The 17,498-nt window shown below is 45.0% G+C and overlaps 1 protein-coding gene across 7 annotated transcripts in view; it reads right to left on the bottom strand.

The window, feature by feature from the left end:
- PIK3R6 (phosphoinositide-3-kinase regulatory subunit 6) overlaps window positions 1–17,498 on the bottom strand; it is a 129,969-nt gene that overhangs the window by 14,129 nt on the left and 98,342 nt on the right. For 4 of the 7 annotated variants that reach the window (XM_069750644.1, XM_069750642.1, XM_069750649.1 and 1 more), the window contains exons 11-13: window positions 16,391–16,802; window positions 15,346–15,451; window positions 14,937–15,056 (exon numbers count right to left, since the gene is read on the bottom strand). In XM_069750644.1, coding sequence (XP_069606745.1) covers window positions 14,937–15,056; window positions 15,346–15,451; window positions 16,391–16,802 — 638 coding nt within the window. The remainder of the gene's footprint in view (window positions 1–14,936; window positions 15,057–15,345; window positions 15,452–16,390; window positions 16,803–17,498) is intronic. The other 3 variants (XM_069750647.1, XM_069750646.1, XM_069750648.1) reach the window with 1 other exon arrangement.

Below are 17,498 nucleotides of genomic sequence, written 5' to 3'. Positions count from 1 at the left end.
CTGGGGCAAGTCAGGCCTATTTTTCTATCTTCAGGCTAGCTAGTTTCTTAGGCTGTGCCGAGTTGCCTAGGTAGTTGTTAGGCGCAATCCACAGCCGCTTTTAGTTGTGTTTAGGATAGGATCAGGTGTGCAGTCTACAGAGTTTCCACGTCTCAGAGCTCGTTCTTGTATTTTTGGGTATTTGTCAGATCACTGTGTGCGCTCTGATCGCTAAGCACACTGTGTTTCTGGATTGCCTTCATAACACCTGTCATTAGCAAACATAACAGTACAAGGAGCCAAACTAATGATTCTCAATAGAGGGAAAGAAAAAGTTCTGACATCATTTTTTTTTTTTCTGCTCTGTGTTCACTTTTTTTTTTTCCCCTAGACATTTGGGTGATTCTGGACACAGGTGTGGACATGGATATTCAGGGTCTGTGCTCTTCAATGGATAATCTCGTTATAAATGTACAAAAAATTCAAGATACTATTGATCAGAAATCTATGTTAGAACCAAGAATTCCTATTCCTGATTTGTTTTTTGGAGATAGAACTAAGTTTCTGAGTTTCAAAAATAATTGTAAGCTATTTCTGGCCTTGAAACCTCATTCTTCTGGTAATCCTATTCAACAGGTTTTGATTATTATTTCTTTTTTGCGCGGCGACCCTCAAGACTGGGCATTTTCTCTTGCGCCAGGAGACCCTGCATTGAGTAGTGTCGATGCGTTTTTCCTGGCGCTCGGATTGCTGTACGATGAGCCTAATTCAGTGGATCAGGCTGAGAAAAATTTGCTGGCTTTGTGCCAGGGTCAGGATGATATAGAAGTATATTGTCAGAAATTTAGGAAATGGTCAGTACTCACTCAGTGGAATGAATCTGCGCTGGCAGCTTTGTTCAGAAAGGGTCTCTCTGAGGCTCTTAAGGATGTCATGGTGGGATTTCCTATGCCTGCTGGTTTGAATGAGTCTTTGTCTTTGGCCATTCAGATCGGTCGACGCTTGCGCGAGCGTAAATCTGTGCACCATTTGGCGGTACTGCCTGAGGTGAAACCTGAGCCTATGCAGTGCGATAGGACTATGACTAGAGTTGAACGGCAGGAATACAGACGTCTGAATGGTCTGTGTTTCTACTGTGGTGATTCCACTCATGCTATTTCTGATTGTCCTAAGCGCACTAAGCGGTCCGCTAGGTCTGCCGTCATTGGTACTGTACAGTCCAAATTCCTTCTGTCCATTACCTTGATATGCTCTTTGTCGTCGTTTTCTGTCATGGCGTTTGTGGATTCGGGCGCTGCCCTGAATCTGATGGATTTGGATTATGCTAAACGTTGTGGGTTTTTCTTGGAGCCTTTGCGGTGTCCTATTCCATTGAGAGGAATTGATGCTACACCTTTGGCCAAGAATAAACCTCAATACTGGGCCCAGCTGACCATGTACATGGCTCCTGCACATCAGGAAGTTATTCGCTTTCTGGTGTTGCATAATCTGCATGATGTGGTCGTGTTGGGGTTGCCATGGCTACAAACCCATAATCCAGTATTGGATTGGAATTCCATGTCGGTATCCAGCTGGGGTTGTCAGGGGGTACATGGTGATGTTCCATTTTTGTCGATTTCGTCATCCACCCCTTCTGAGGTCCCAGAGTTCTTGTCTGATTATCAGGATGTATTTGAAGAGCCCAAGTCCGATGCTCTACCTCCGCATAGGGATTGTGATTGTGCTATCAATTTGATTCCTGGTAGTAAATTCCCTAAAGGTCGATTATTTAATTTATCCGTGCCCGAACACGCCGCTATGCGCAGTTATGTGAAGGAATCCCTGGAGAAGGGACATATTCGCCCATCGTCATCACCACTGGGAGCAGGGTTCTTCTTTGTAGCCAAGAAGGATGGTTCGCTGAGACCGTGTATTGATTACCGCCTTTTTAATAAGATCACTGTTAAATTTCAGTATCCCTTGCCATTGTTATCTGACTTGTTTGCTCGGATTAAGGGGGCTAGTTGGTTCACTAAGATAGATCTTCGTGGTGCGTATAATCTGGTGAGAATCAGGCAAGGAGATGAATGGAAAACTGCATTCAATACGCCCGAGGGTCATTTTGAGTATCTAGTGATGCCGTTCGGACTTGCCAATGCTCCATCTGTGTTTCAGTCTTTTATGCATGACATCTTCCGTGAGTATCTGGATAAATTCCTGATTGTTTACTTGGATGACATTTTGATCTTCTCAGATGATTGGGAGTCTCATGTGAAGCAGGTCAGAATGGTTTTTCAGGTCCTGCGTGCTAACTCTTTGTTTGTGAAGGGATCAAAGTGTCTCTTCGGTGTGCAGAAAGTTTCATTTTTGGGGTTCATCTTTACCCCTTCTACTATCGAGATGGATCCAGTTAAGGTCCAAGCCATCCAGGATTGGATTCAGCCGACATCTCTGAAAAGTCTGCAAAAGTTCCTGGGCTTTGCTAATTTTTATCGTCGCTTCATCTGTAATTTTTCTAGCATTGCCAAACCATTGACCGATTTGACCAAGAAGGGTGCTGATTTGGTTAATTGGTCTTCTGCTGCTGTGGAAGCTTTTCAGGAGTTGAAGCGTCGTTTTTGTTCTGCCCCTGTGTTGTGTCAGCCAGATGTTTCTCTTCCGTTCCAGGTCGAGGTTGATGCTTCTGAGATTGGAGCAGGGGCGGTTTTGTCACAGAGAGGTTCTGATTGCTCAGTGATGAAACCATGTGCTTTCTTTTCCAGGAAGTTTTCGCCCGCTGAGCGTAATTATGATGTGGGCAATCGAGAGTTGCTGGCCATGAAGTGGGCATTCGAGGAGTGGCGTCATTGGCTTGAAGGAGCTAAGCATCGCGTGGTGGTATTGACTGATCATAAGAACTTGACTTATCTCGAGTCTGCCAAGCGCTTGAATCCTAGACAGGCCCGTTGGTCGTTATTTTTTGCCCGCTTCGACTTTGTGATTTCGTACCTTCCGGGCTCTAAAAATGTGAAGGCGGATGCTCTGTCTAGGAGTTTTGTGCCCGACTCTCCGGGTTTATCTGAGCCAGCGGGTATCCTCAAGGAAGGAGTCATTGTGTCTGCCATCTCCCCTGATTTGCGGCGGGTGCTGCAAAAATTTCAGGCGAATAAACCTGATCGTTGTCCAGCAGAGAAACTGTTCGTCCCTGATAGGTGGACTAATAAACTTATCTCTGAACTTCATTGTTCGGTGTTGGCTGGTCATCCTGGAATCTTTGGTACCAGAGAGTTAGTGGCTAGATCCTTCTGGTGGCCATCTCTGTCACGGGATGTACGTACTTTTGTGCAGTCCTGTGGGATTTGTGCTAGGGCTAAGCCCTGCTGTTCTCGTGCCAGTGGGTTGCTTTTGCCCTTGCCGGTTCCAAAGAGGCCTTGGACACATATTTCGATGGATTTCATTTCTGACCTTCCCGTTTCTCAAAAGATGTCAGTCATTTGGGTGGTCTGTGATCGCTTTTCTAAAATGGTCCATCTGGTGCCCGTGGCTAAATTGCCTTCCTCCTCTGATTTGGTACCTTTGTTCTTTCAGCATGTGGTTCGGTTGCATGGCATTCCTGAGAATATTGTTTCTGACAGAGGTTCCCAGTTTGTTTCAAGGTTTTGGCGAGCCTTTTGTGGTAGGATGGGCATTGACCTATCCTTTTCCTCGGCTTTCCATCCTCAGACTAATGGCCAGACCGAACGAACCAATCAGACCTTGGAAACATATCTGAGATGTTTTGTTTCTGCAGACCAGGATGATTGGGTGTCCTTTTTGCCGTTGGCTGAGTTCGCCCTTAATAATCGGGCCAGCTCGGCTACCTTGGTTTCTCCATTTTTTTGCAATTCTGGGTTCCATCCTCGTTTCTCTTCAGGACAGGTTGAGTCTTCGGACTGTCCTGGTGTGGATTCTGTGGTGGATAGGTTGCAGCAGATCTGGACTCAGGTAGTGGACAATTTGATCTTGTCCCAGGAGAAAGCTCAACTTTTCGCTAATCGCAGACGCCGTGTGGGTCCCCGACTTCGTGTTGGGGATCTGGTTTGGTTATCTTCTCGTCATATTCCTATGAAGGTTTCCTCTCCTAAATTTAAACCTCGTTTTATTGGTCCGTATAGGATTTCTGAGGTTCTCAATCCTGTGTCTTTTCGTTTGACCCTCCCAGACTCCTTTTCCATACATAATGTATTCCATAGGTCGTTGTTGCGGAGATACGTGGCACCTATGGTTCCATCTGTTGAGCCTCCTGCCCCGGTTTTGGTGGAGGGGGAATTGGAGTATATTGTGGAGAAGATTTTGGATTCTCGTGTTTCTAGACGGAAACTCCAGTATCTGGTTAAATGGAAGGGTTATGCTCAGGAAGATAATTCCTGGGTTTTTGCCTCTGATGTTCATGCTTCCGATCTTGTTCGTGCCTTTCATGCGGCTCATCCTGGTCGGCCTGGGGGCTCTGGTGAGGGTTCGGTGACCCCTCCTCAAGGGGGGGGTACTGTTGTGAATTCTGTGGCTGAATTCACTCCTGTGGTCACAAGTGGTACTGCAGCTTCTGAGCTTCCTCCCTCAGGTGTTCTGGTGAGCTCGTTAACTGCTTCATTACTTAACTCCGCCTGATGCTGCTATCCTTGCTCCTGGTCAATGTTTCAGTGTTGGATCTGAGCTTCTCCTGATTGTTCCTGTGACCTGCTGCTCTGTATAGCTAAGTGCTTTTTGCTTTTTTGTTGCTTTTTTTCTGTCCAGCTTGTCTTTTGTTTTGCTGGAAGCTCTGAGACGCAAAGGGTGTACCGCCGTGCCGTTAGTTCGGCACGGTGGGTTTTTTTTGCCCCCTTTGCGTGGTTTTGCTTTAGGGTTTTTTGTAGACTGCAAAGTTCGCTTTACTGTCCTCGCTCTGTCCTAGAATATCGGGCCCCACTTTGCTGAATCTATTTCATCCCTACGTTTTGTCTTTTCATCTTACTCACAGTCATTATATGTGGGGGGCTGCCTTTTCCTTTGGGGAATTTCTCTGGGGCAAGTCAGGCCTATTTTTCTATCTTCAGGCTAGCTAGTTTCTTAGGCTGTGCCGAGTTGCCTAGGTAGTTGTTAGGCGCAATCCACAGCCGCTTTTAGTTGTGTTTAGGATAGGATCAGGTGTGCAGTCTACAGAGTTTCCACGTCTCAGAGCTCGTTCTTGTATTTTTGGGTATTTGTCAGATCACTGTGTGCGCTCTGATCGCTAAGCACACTGTGTTTCTGGATTGCCTTCATAACACCTGTCATTAGCAAACATAACAGACTTCTGGGATAAAAATAAAAACACCCAGAATAGGTCGGGGGGACATACAACAACATTTGGCACCTATGTACATGAGATAGGTATGATTGACCTTTGGAGGGTTAGACATATTGGGGAGAGAGGGTATTCATGTTATTCGCCGGCGCATGCCACGCTCTCTAGAATTGACATGGCTCTGGGAAATAAGCTATTAGACACACTAGTTGGGGAGGTGAGATATCTCCCAAGGGCCTTGTCGGACCACAGTCCAATTGAGGTGGAGTTTAAATTGGCGGGAACACAGTCTGTAAATGGGAGGGAATGGAAGATACATCCTAGTTGGTTACATAGTATTGAGATGGAAGGTATAGGACGGGAGGTGGCGGAGTTCTTCGTTTTGAATGATGGGAGTACAGACGCTCTTACGATTTGGGATGCAATGAAGGCGTATCTGAGAGGACTACTGTTTAGAGACATTAGTAGGTGTAAGCGAAGGACGAGAGAGGCAGAAAGGGCGGCAGTTGATGAGTTGAAGGATGCAGAGGATGGGATAGCGACACTGGGAACTCCTGAGGCGGGGAAAAGGCTGAAAAATGCACAAAATCAACTGGAAAAAGTACTGTTGGAAAAAGCTGATAGGAAGCAGGAATTTCAAAGAGTGTTGTATTACCAGGAGGGAGAAACTGTGGGTCATATGCTGTCGCTGGTAGTGGCTGCTCAGAGGGGTACTTCATATGTACACTCATTGGAGCCTGTAAGTGGAAGCAGAGTATCTGAAACACCGGAGATTTTGAGGACTTTTGCGGACTTTTATGCTGACTTATATTCCTCCCGGGTCGGTGAGTCGGTCGGAGATACATTGACCTTCTTGGAGGGTCTGGATCTGCCGAGATTGAATGAGGTGGATAGGGAGAGCTTGGAAGCCCCTATCACGGAGGAGGAGCTGAGTCGGGCATTGATGTCCATGGCCAATGGGAAGGCGCCTGGGGTCGATGGGTTGCCCGCCGAGATCTATAAAAGTTTGGGAGAAGTGTTAATTCCTAGATTAAAGACGGTTCTGGAGGAAGCTAGGTCCCGGGGGTGCTTACCAGCTTCTATGAGGGAGGCCATAATAGTGGTTATTCCAAAGGAGGATAAGGATTTGGGGAAACCTGAGTCATATCGCCCAATCTCTTTGCTAACTATTGATGTCAAGCTTCTGGCCAAGGTGTTAGCTTCCCGTCTGTCTAGTGTCATTACGGGCCTGGTGCATCCGGATCAGTCTGGCTTTATGCCTGATAGGTCGACGGCAATCAATCTGCGGAGGTTATATGTGAATTTACAGCTGAAGTCTGACAATTGTGGCCGGAGGGTGATTGCGTCACTGGATGCCCATAAGGCGTTTGACAGTGTAGAGTGGGGATATCTATGGCAGGTGTTGAAGAGTATGGGTTTTGGTCCGCAGTTTGTGGCCTGGATTCAGCTGTTGTATTCGCTGCCGACGGCTAGAATCAGGGTGAACGGGGAATTGTCTCAGCCTATAAAGTTGGCTAGAGGCACTGGGCAGGGATGTCCGCTTTCGCCTCTCTTGTTTGCGTTGGCTGTGGAACCACTTGCCGCCAAGATTCGACAATCTGATGGGGTCCCTGGGTTTAGATATGGGGAAGTTGAGGAAAAGATAGTGCTATATGCCGATGACGTGTTGCTGTTTTTGGCTGATCCGGTTGATTCACTGGGAGGGGCCATTGAAATTGTTGAAAGATTCGGGTCCGTATCGGGGCTAACAATTAATTGGGACAAACCGGTTCTGTTTAAGGTAGATGGAGTAGGAGAGAATGCAAGTGTGAATGTGGGTGATGAGCGGCTTAAGGTGGTATCTCATTTTAAATACCTTGGGATATGGATTTCGGTTCCAGTCGCGGAGTTCCTGCATAGAAATCTGACTCCTGTTATGGGGGTGCTCAAGGCAAAGGTAGATGCTTGGAATAAGTTACATTTGTCGGTGGTTGGAAGGATCAATCTCATTAAGATGGTCCTGATGCCTAAAATTTTATACGTTTTACATAACGCGCCAATTTGGATCCCGCGGGGGAAATTCCGACAGATTAATGCCCTCTTTAGAAGCTTGATATGGGGGAGACAGTACCCACGCATTAGCCTGGAGACGCTTCAGCGACCCAAGGAAGATGGTGGTTTGGCTTTGCCCAACCCTGAAGTATACTTTCTTGCAGCCCAGAGTCAGCATTTGAAGGGCTGGGCGCGGGAGGCGTCATCCAGTGCAGTACAACACCTGATGGAAGGGGTGACAGGCCGACGCCCGGTAATGCAATGCTTAGAGGATGGCTCCTTGGGAGCATTGGGGAAGCTATATCCAACCCTGTTCCTGATACGTAAATTATGGAACAGATTGAGGCAGATTCGGGGGGTTACAGGGTTAACCAAATTTACACCAATATGGTCTAACAGTAATTTAAAGGAATTTGCGGCTCTGGGAGGTCTGATGGAGTGGCAGACTAAAGGAATTTGCTTTGTGCACCAAATAGTCCAACAACGAGCGTTGAAGTCCTTTTCCCAATTGCAAGCAGAGTTTGGTCTGAGGCCCGCAGGAGAATATCAGTATGCACAGATGAGACATGCTTTTGGAGCTCAAAAGAAGAGTACTGACATTGGGATTCAGGAGGATATAGTATTGGAGTATGTATGTGGTGACGGGACTACAAAGGGAGTTATTTCCACCCTATATAAGGACCTTATGCACACGTATCTGTTAGATTTTCCCATAAAGGCCAGAGCTAAGTGGGAGAGGGACTTGGGCCCGGTGGAGAAGGAAACATGGGAATCGGTGCTGGAGTGGGTTCCGCGATTGTCATTGAGTGAGCCGTATAGGTTGTCGCAGCTCTATATTATACACAGAGTATATAAATCTCCGGAAGTGCTACATAAAGCGGGGTTGCGTGCTGATTCTGAGTGTCCGAGGTGTGGGTGTGAGAATGCAGGAATTTATCATATGATGTGGACGTGTCCTAGACTGGCCGCTTTTTGGGTGGTAGTTTTGAGTCGGGTGGAAGGAGCGTATAAATGTAGAGTCCTGAGAGATCCGATAATATGCTTGTTGGGATACGTGGATGAAATAGGAGTGGACAACACCTGGAAGATTGCAATCGCTAGGTTACTGTATATGGCTCGGAAAGTGATAGCACGGAACTGGATAAAGGCAGAACCACCTGCGAGGAGGGAATTTCTTCAATATGTACAACATGGTCTAAAGCTGGAAAAAGGTGTTTACAAGAGACGGGGGAAAATAGAGATGTTTAATAAAATGTGGTCTCCATGGCTTGAGTTGGGATGAGGAGTAATAGAAGTTGGGTACTATAGGCTTCAGATAGGTGAGAACTACTTGAGGCACTGGTGGCCTCAGGGGAGTTTAGACTTGGGATGAGCTGTCCTGTGGGGGGGGGGGGGTTGTTGTGGGTATGTTGGGGATTCTTAAATTAAGAAAAGATGTATGTAACATATTGAAATGTGGATGAGAGAATGATGTTTTCTCTTTTTCTGTTTATTGTTAATAAAAATCTATTTAAATTAAAAAAAAATGTGGATTTCTTTGGAATAAGACTTCTGATTGCAGATATCAAAGTATCATTTTATTCCTCTTCCTATGACTTACATGCCCATATCGACGGCTTAGGACGGTTGATCCTACTAACACTTTTTATGAATGAGCAGAAAGATCTGATATTTTGTGAAGATTTAAATAGCAAATTGGGTGTCATGTTGTGAATTCTGCTTTTGGGTTCCCTCCGGTGGTTGTAGGTGGTAATGCAGTTGTCCCTGGGTTGCAGTCCTGGTCAGGTGTATCTGCTGATTGCAGTTCTGACTGGGGTATTTAGGTGTGCAGGATTCATTAGTCCTTGCCAGTTGTCCATGGTTGTTGGGAGGTGTTGGACCTCTGTCTGGTTCCTCCTGCCTTGCTGCCAAATCAGCAAAGATAAGTGTCTGGTTTTGTTTCTGTGGCACACATGCTGTGTGCTTGATAATTCAGTGCTATTCATTTGTTTTTTCTTGTCCAGCTTAGATTGTGTCAGTATTTTCTCAGTCTTGTTGGATTCTCAGGAGTTGCAGATATACGTTCCACGTCTTTAGTTAGATGGTGGAATTTTTTTGTATTATCTGCTGTGGATATTTTTGGAAGGGTTTTAATACTGACCGCTTAGTATTCTGTCCTATCCTTTCCTATTTAGCTAGAGTGGCCTCTTTTGCTAAATCCTGTTTTCTGCCTGCGTGTGTCTTTCCTCTCCTACTCACAGTCAATATTTTTTGGGGGCTGCCTATTCTTTGGGGTTCTGCTCTGAGGCAAGGTAGAATTCCTATTTCCATCTATAGGGGTATTTAGTCCTCCGGCTGTGTCGAGATGTCTAGGGTTTGTTAGGCACACCCCACGGCTACTTCTAGTTACGGTGTTAGTTCAATATTTGCGGTCAGTACAGTTACCACCTACTCCAGAGAAAGTTTCATGCGGCTCCAAGGTCACCAATAATGAGTTAAATGCATCTCATAAGAAGGGAAGAAAGGTGTTGAGACATTTTTTTTTCTGCAGTCTGCTTTGTCTTCTCTTCCCTCTTTTTCTCTGGGTGGCTGAGGAGTCTTGTGCTAGCATGGATGTTCAGGAATTAGCTTCTCGTGTAGACCAGCTTGCAGCTAGGGTACAGGGTATTTCTGATTATATTGTTCAGACTCCTGTTTTAGAGCTGAAGATTCCTACTTCTGATTTGTTTTTTGGTGACAGGTCAAAATTTTTGAGTTTTAAAAACAACTATAAACTGTTTTTTTGCTCTGAAACCTCGATCCTCCAGTGATTCCATTCAGCAGGTTAAAATCGTCATCTCCCTGCTGCGTGGCGACCCTCAGGATTGGGCGTTTTCCCTGGAATCTGGGAATCCGGCTTTGCTTAATGTAGACTCCTTTTTTCAGGCGTTAGGATTATTTTATGATGAACCTAATTCTGTGGATCAAGCTGAGAAGACCTTGTTGGCCCTGTCTCAGGGTCAAGAGGCGGCAGAATTGTATTGTCAGAAATTCAGAAAATGGTCTGTGTTGACTAAATGGAATAATGATGCTTTGGCGGCAATTTTCAGAAAGGGTTTTTCTGAATACGTTAAAGATGTTATGGTGGGGTTTCTCACGCCTTTCGGTCTGAATGATTCTATGTCTCTGGCCATTCAGATTGACCGGCGCTTGTGGGAGCGCAGAACTGTGCACTCTGTGGCATTATCCTCAGAGCAGATTCCTGAGCCAATGCAGTGTGATAGGATTCTGTCTAGAACGGAACGACAAGGATTCAGACGTCAGAATAGGTTGTGTTATTATTGTGGCGACGCTTCTCATGTCATTTCAGTCTGCCCTAAGCGGACAAAGAGGATCGCTAGTTCATTTACCATCAGTACTGTACAACCTAAATTTCTGTTATCTGTGTCCTTGATCTGCTCATTGTCATCATTTTCTGTCATGGCGTTTGTGGATTCAGGCGCCGCCTTGAACTTAATGGACTTTGAGTTTGCCAGGCGTTGTGGTTTTCCCTTGCAGCCTTTGCAGAACCCTATTCCTTTAAGGGGCATTGATGCTACACCTTTGGCTAAAAATAAGCCCCAGTTTTGGACACAGGTGACCATGCGCATGGCGCCAGCCCATCAGGAAGATTGTCGATTTCTGGTGTTGCATAATTTGCATGATGCTATCGTGCTGGGTTTTCCGTGGTTGCAGGTACATAATCCTGTGTTGGATTGGAAATCTATGTCTGTGACTAGTTGGGGTTGTCAGGGGGTTCATAATGATGTTCCTGTGATGTCAATCTCCTCTTCTTCCTCTTCTGAAATTCTGAGTTTTTGTCTGATTTTCAGGATGTATTCGATGAGCCCAAGTCCAGTTCCCTTCCACCGCACAGGGACTGTGATTGTGTGATTGACTTGATTCCAGGCTGTAAGTTTCCTAAGGGCCGACTTTTCAACCTGTCTTTGCCTGAACATACCGCCATGCGGAGTTATGTTAAGGAGTCTTTGGAGAAAGGGCATATTCGGCCATCTTCTTCACCGTTGGGAGCGGGATTTTTTTTTGTTGCTAAGAAGGATGGCTCCTTGAGACCCTGTATTGATTATCGCCTCTTGAATAAGATCACGGTCAAGTTTCAATACCCTTTACCTTTGCTTTCCGATTTGTTTGCTAGGATTAAGGGGGCTAGTTGGTTTACGAAGATTGACCTTCGGGGGCATATAATCTTGTTCGTATTAAGCAGGGTGATGAATGGAAAACTGCGTTTAATACGCCCGACGGCCATTTTGAATACCTTGTGATGCCATTCGGGCTCACTAATGCTCCATCTGTTTTTCAGTCCTTCATGCATGATATCTTCCGGACTTATATTGATAAATTCTTGATTGTATATTTGGATGATATTTTGATTTTTTCCGATGATTGGGAGTCTCATGTGGAACAGGTCAGGATGGTATTTCAGATCCTTCGTGACAATGCATTGTTTGTGAAGGGGTCTAAGTGTCTCTTTGGGGTGCAGAAGGTTTCTTTTTTGGGCTTCATTTTTTCTTCCTCATCTATGGAGATGGATCCGGTGAAGGTTCAGGCCATTCATGATTGGACTCAGCCCACATCCGTGAAGAGCCTTCAGAAATTTTTGGGTTTTGCAAATTTTTATTGCCGTTTCATTGCTAACTTTTCCAGCGTGGTTAAACCCTTGACCGATTTGACGAAGAAAGGCGCTGATGTGGCGAATTGGTCCCCTGCGGCTGTCTCTGCCTTTCAGGAGCTTAAACGCCAATTTACTTCTGCTCCGGTGTTGCGCCAACCGGATGTTTCTCTTCTGTTTCAGGTTGAGATTGACGCTTCTGAGATTGGGGCAGGGGCCGTTTTGTCTCAGTGGGATCCTGTTGGTTCTTGATGAAACCGTGTGCCTTCTTTTCCCGTAAGTTTTCGCCTGCTGAACGCAATTATGATGTCGGCAATCAGGAGTTGTTGGCTATGAAGTGGGCGTTTGAGTAGTGGCGGCATTGGCTTGAGGGAGCTAAGCACCGTATTGTGGTCTTGACCGATCATAAGAATCTGATTTACCTCGAGTCTGCAAAATGGCTGAATCCTAGACAGGCTCGATGGTCCTTGTTTTTTTCCCGTTTTGATTTTGTGGTCTCGTATCTTCCGGGTTCTAAGAATATTAAGGCTGATGCCCTCTCTAGGAGTTTTTTTGCCTGATTCTCCTGAGGTCCTTGAACCGGTCAGCATTCTGAAAGAAGGGGTGGTCCTTTCTGCCATTTCCCCTGATTTACGATGGGTTCTTCAGGAATTTCAGGCTGACAGACCTGACCGCTGTCCAGTGGGGAAACTGTTTGTTCCTGACAGATGGACTAGTAGAGTGATTTCTGAGGTTCACTGTTCTGTGTTGGCTGGTCATCCTGGTATTTTTGGTACCAGAGACTTGGTTGGTAGGTCCTTTTGGTGGCCTTCTTTGTCACGTGATGTGCGTTCTTTTGTGCAGTCCTGTGGAACTTGTGCGCGGGCCAAGCCTTGTTGTTCCCGTGCTAGTGGGTTGCTTTTGCCAATGCCGGTCCCTGAAAGGCCCTGGACGCATATTTCTATGGATTTTATTTCTGATCTTCCGGTTTCCCAGAGGATGTCGGTTATCTGGGTTGTTTGTGACCGGTTCTCTAAGATGGTTCATTTGGTGCCTTTGCCTAAATTGCCTTCCTCTTCAGATTTGGTTCCGTTGTTTTTTCAGCATGTGGTTCATTTGCATGGTATTCCGGAGAATATTGTGTCCGACAGAGGTTCCCAGTTTGTTTCTAGGTTTTGGCGGGCCTTTCGTGCTAGGCTGGGCATTGATTTGTCTTTTTCTTCTGCATTTAATCCTCAGACAAATGGTCAGACCGAGCGAACTAATCAGACTTTGGAGACTTATTTGAGATGCTTTGTGTCTGCTGATCAGGATGATTGGGTGGCCTTCTTGCCATTGGCCGAGTTTGCCCTTATTAATCGGGCTAGTTCGGCTACTTTGGTTTCGCCTTTCTTTTGTTATTTTGGTTTTCATTCTCGTTTTTCTTCTGGGCAGGTTGAGCCTTCTGACTGTCCTGGTGTGAATTCTGTGGTTGACAGGTTGCAGCAGATTTGGGCTCATGTGGTGGACAATTTGGTGTTGTCTCAGGAGGAGGCTCAATCTTTTGCTAATCATCGTCGGTGTGTTGGTTCCCGGCTTCGGGTTGGGGATCTGGTCTGGTTGTCTTCCCGTCATGTTCCTATGAAGGTTTCTTCTCCTAAGTTTAAGCCTCGGTTTATTGGTCCTTATAGGATTTCTGGGATTATTAATCCGGTGTCTTTTCGATTGGCGCTTCCGGCCTCTTTTGCTATCCATAATGTCTTCCATAGATTTTTATTGTGGAAATATGTGGTGCCCGTTGTTCCTTCTGTTGATCCTCCGGCCCCTGTGTTGGTTGATGGGGAGTTGGAATATGTTGTTGAGAAGATTTTGGATTCTCGTTTTTCGAGGCGGAGGCTTCAGCACCTTGTCAAATGGAAGGGTTATGGCCAGGAGGATAATTCTTGGGTTTTTGCCTCTGATGTCCATGCTGCTAATTTAGTTTGTGCCTTTCATCTGGCTCGTCCTGATCGGCCTGGGGGCTCTGGTGAGAGTTCGGTGACCCCTCCTCAAGGGGGGGTACTGTTGTGAATTCTGCTTTTGGGCTCCCTCCGGTGGTTGTAGGTGGTAATGCAGTTGTCCCTGGGTTGCAGTCCTGGTCAGGTGTATCTGCTGATTGCAGTTCTGACTGGGGTATTTAGGTGTGCAGGATTCATTAGTCCTTGCCAGTTGTCCATGGTTGTTGGGAGGTGTTGGACCTCTGTCTGGTTCCTCCTGCCTTGCTGCCAAATCAGCAAAGATAAGTGTCTGGTTTTGTTTCTGTAGCACACATGCTGTGTGCTTGATAATTCAGTGCTATTCATTTGTTTTTTCTTGTCCAGCTTAGATTGTGTCAGTATTTTCTCAGTCTTGTTGGATTCTCAGGAGTTGCAGATATACGTTCCACGTCTTTAGTTAGATGGTGGATTTTTTTGTATTATCTGCTGTGGATATTTTTGGAAGGGTTTTAATACTGACCGCTTAGTATTCTGTCCTATCCTTTCCTATTTAGCTAGAGTGGCCTCTTTTGCTAAATCCTGTTTTCTGCCTGCGTGTGTCTTTCCTCTCCTACTCACAGTCAATATTCGTGGGGGGCTGCCTATCCTTTGGGGTTCTGCTCTGAGGCAAGGTAGAATTCCTATTTCCATCTATAGGGGTATTTAGTCCTCCGGCTGTGTCGAGGTGTCTAGGGTTTGTTAGGCACACCCCACGGCTACTTCTAGTTGCGGTGTTAGTTCAGAATTTGCAGTCAGTACAGTTACCACCTGCTCCAGAGAAAGTTTCATGCGGCTCCAAGGTCACCGGATCATAACAGTGTCAGCAGTTGTTACTATGATTCATCAATATTAGGACAGTATGATAAATTAATAGATTTATACTAGTGGGTTATGTCTATCAAGCTGCTACAAAAATTATCAAACCAAGGCTGAAAAGAAAGCTCTACTCTGTATTTGTAAATTCTTGTAAGAATTTTACTAATGTCCTTATATTAATAGATCCATCAGCAGTTGTCTCCTTCCTGTCATGTGAGAACTAGTGGAGCTAATATGTCAGATTACTTACCATAAGTGCAAGTTTGGTGATTCTGTCATAGAGCGTGTTAATGTTTTTGTCATACCACGGATCGACCTGACCCAGATAAGTGCTGAGCTCGCACATGTCGCTCATGGCGGCCATCTCTTCCTATGAAGAAAAATATTTTTTATGGTAGGACTCTCATTATTGTGCACCAAACCAGAAGCAAAGCACGGAACACATAAATCCATAAACTGCTACATATGCAACTGTAGCCTCTTAGCCATGCATTAGATAAGTAGTGTCACAAGGGATTAGTTAAAAAACTGCATGACAAGCAGAAAACAGAGCTTTCCATTGGATTCTGGAAGGACTATGAGTCTTCAGTCTCCACTTTAAAACAAATAGCTGGAGGCGGTATACAACCTATATACTTTGCTAAATTAATATAACTCACTTTTACCATTTCGTCTGAGGTATCAGTCCGTTCTCCTTGGATAGGAATACAATAAAATTGAAGATTGGCTTTCAGGGTCCGATGAGGCCTCCTGGCTTCTCTCTTTCTACAAATAAATATTAATATTCACTTTGGTTCAACTTTTTTCATTACATACGGACATATTTCAATGCATTTTCTTGGCCAAATGGTGCTACAGAATCCTTAAATTCATACAGTTATTGTTAACCACTCCAATTAAAGCTTCATATCTGTGACAACGTATGACCCTCACAGCTAATACAACTAACATAACACCCTTTGGTTTATAATATTAGTGGGCTACAACCAGTTAATTAATCCATCTAGAAGTTTGCTACTTGTACCCTAAATCGGCTGACCTATCACAAAATAGTGTTGACCGGTCATCAGTATAAGTCATCATTTTTTGATCAATGGGGTCCGACACCTGAAAATCCTCACTGATCAACTGTTATAAGCTCTGGTGACAGCCAGATGTAAATATGGATCGGAGCTGCACTGCATAGCTTTATTCATTGTATAGCAGCCACTACCGGGTACTGCAGAACAGCTTCTATTTAAGACAGGAGAATGGCAGAGTAGGAGCTGTTCTGTAGTACACAGCAGCGGCCACTACACATTTAATGGAATTGCGAATTGCAGCTCTAATCAATATGTTTACACCCATTGGCGCTGGTGCTCGTAACAATTGATCCTTTAGAGTTTCGGTTGTCTGACTTCTCACTGATCTGATGTTGATGACCTGATATTGTGACAAGGCAACAACTTTAACATGGTACTAAAAGTTCTAGGATTGTATGAATTCTATATTTCCACTTTTCATTTGTTCAGTAGAGTCAAGATCACCACAATACTATTCTTTGCAGCCCTGGATTTTTAATGCATGGTCATCCATATAGTGGTGTCACATTTGCCTGTAAATTCTATAATATTACAGACATGTGTCCTGATTTCAAACAATGTTAAAGGACCACACAAGTGGTTAAAGTCAGACTCATGTATGATTTCCTTGTGATTTCAGTACCTGAAAGAGTAGTATGCCTTTGCCAATCTGCCCAAAGCTCTGTCGTCTCCCAGAATCACCACTCGAGCGGTGGGCAGCCTATCTGGTCCATTTGGGATCTCTGTACTCTGCCCTGAGAGCCTCTGTAGTGTGGCTGCCCGGCTTCCTTTGGGTGCCTTGGTGAGGCTTTGAAGAAGGACAGCAGAGTCCACGTCTGCACCTTTTTTCTTAATGCAAGGTTTTCTATATAACTTTGCCAATTCTTTCTCTTCTGCCCCTGGCAAGTCTCTTTCTATCCCACTATCATTGGACCACACAGAGATGCGGTGCTGTTCGTTGCCTTCTGGGTCCAAGGAGAGTTCTGGCTCCTTGACGTATTCCGTCTCCCCATCTGTGGTTAGGGTCTCCCTCATGAACAGCATCAGCTCTTTCCCTGGTATTTAGAAGCAAATAATAATATTGTTACTATTATACATGTGTCCATCGTATTTCGATGTAGCAATAAAGGAGACTATTGATAAGCGGATCATAAAGACAAAATCTCTATGACTGAAGGCCAAAATTTCTACCCAAAATTAGGTAAAAATAAGTCAGTCTGACAACTGACTGCTCTCAATGGCGGACTGGAGTCATAATGTGACCATGAATTGTGGTGATAATCTGGACAGCACTTCTAGGGACAGCATAGCTGGCATTTACAGTTAAGTCCATATATATTTGGACAGAGACAACATTTTTCGAATTTTGGTTATAGACATTACAATGAATTTTAAACAAAACAATTCAGATGCAGTTGAAGTTCAGACTTTCAGCTTTCATTTGAGGGTATCCACATTAAAATTGGATGAAGGGTTTAGGAGTTTCAGCTCCTTAACATGTGCCACCTTGTTTTTAAAGGGACCAAAAGTAATTGGACAGATTAAATAATTTTAAATAAAATGTTCATTTCTAGTACTTATGGTTGAAAACCCTTTGTTGGCAAAGACTGCCTGAAGTCTTGAACTCATGGACATCACCAGATGCTGTGTTTCCTCCTTTTTGATGCTCTGCCAGGCCTTCACTGCGGTGGTTTTCAGTTGCTGTTTGTGGTCCTTTCTGTGTGAAGTTTAGTCTTTAACAAGTGAAATGC

The sequence above is a fragment of the Ranitomeya imitator genome, chromosome 2 (assembly GCF_032444005.1).
Source record: "Ranitomeya imitator isolate aRanImi1 chromosome 2, aRanImi1.pri, whole genome shotgun sequence".
Taxonomy (NCBI): Eukaryota; Metazoa; Chordata; class Amphibia; order Anura; family Dendrobatidae; genus Ranitomeya; species Ranitomeya imitator.
The sequence above is the reverse complement of the archived record's forward strand: the minus strand, read 5'-3'. Positions and strand labels throughout refer to the sequence as shown.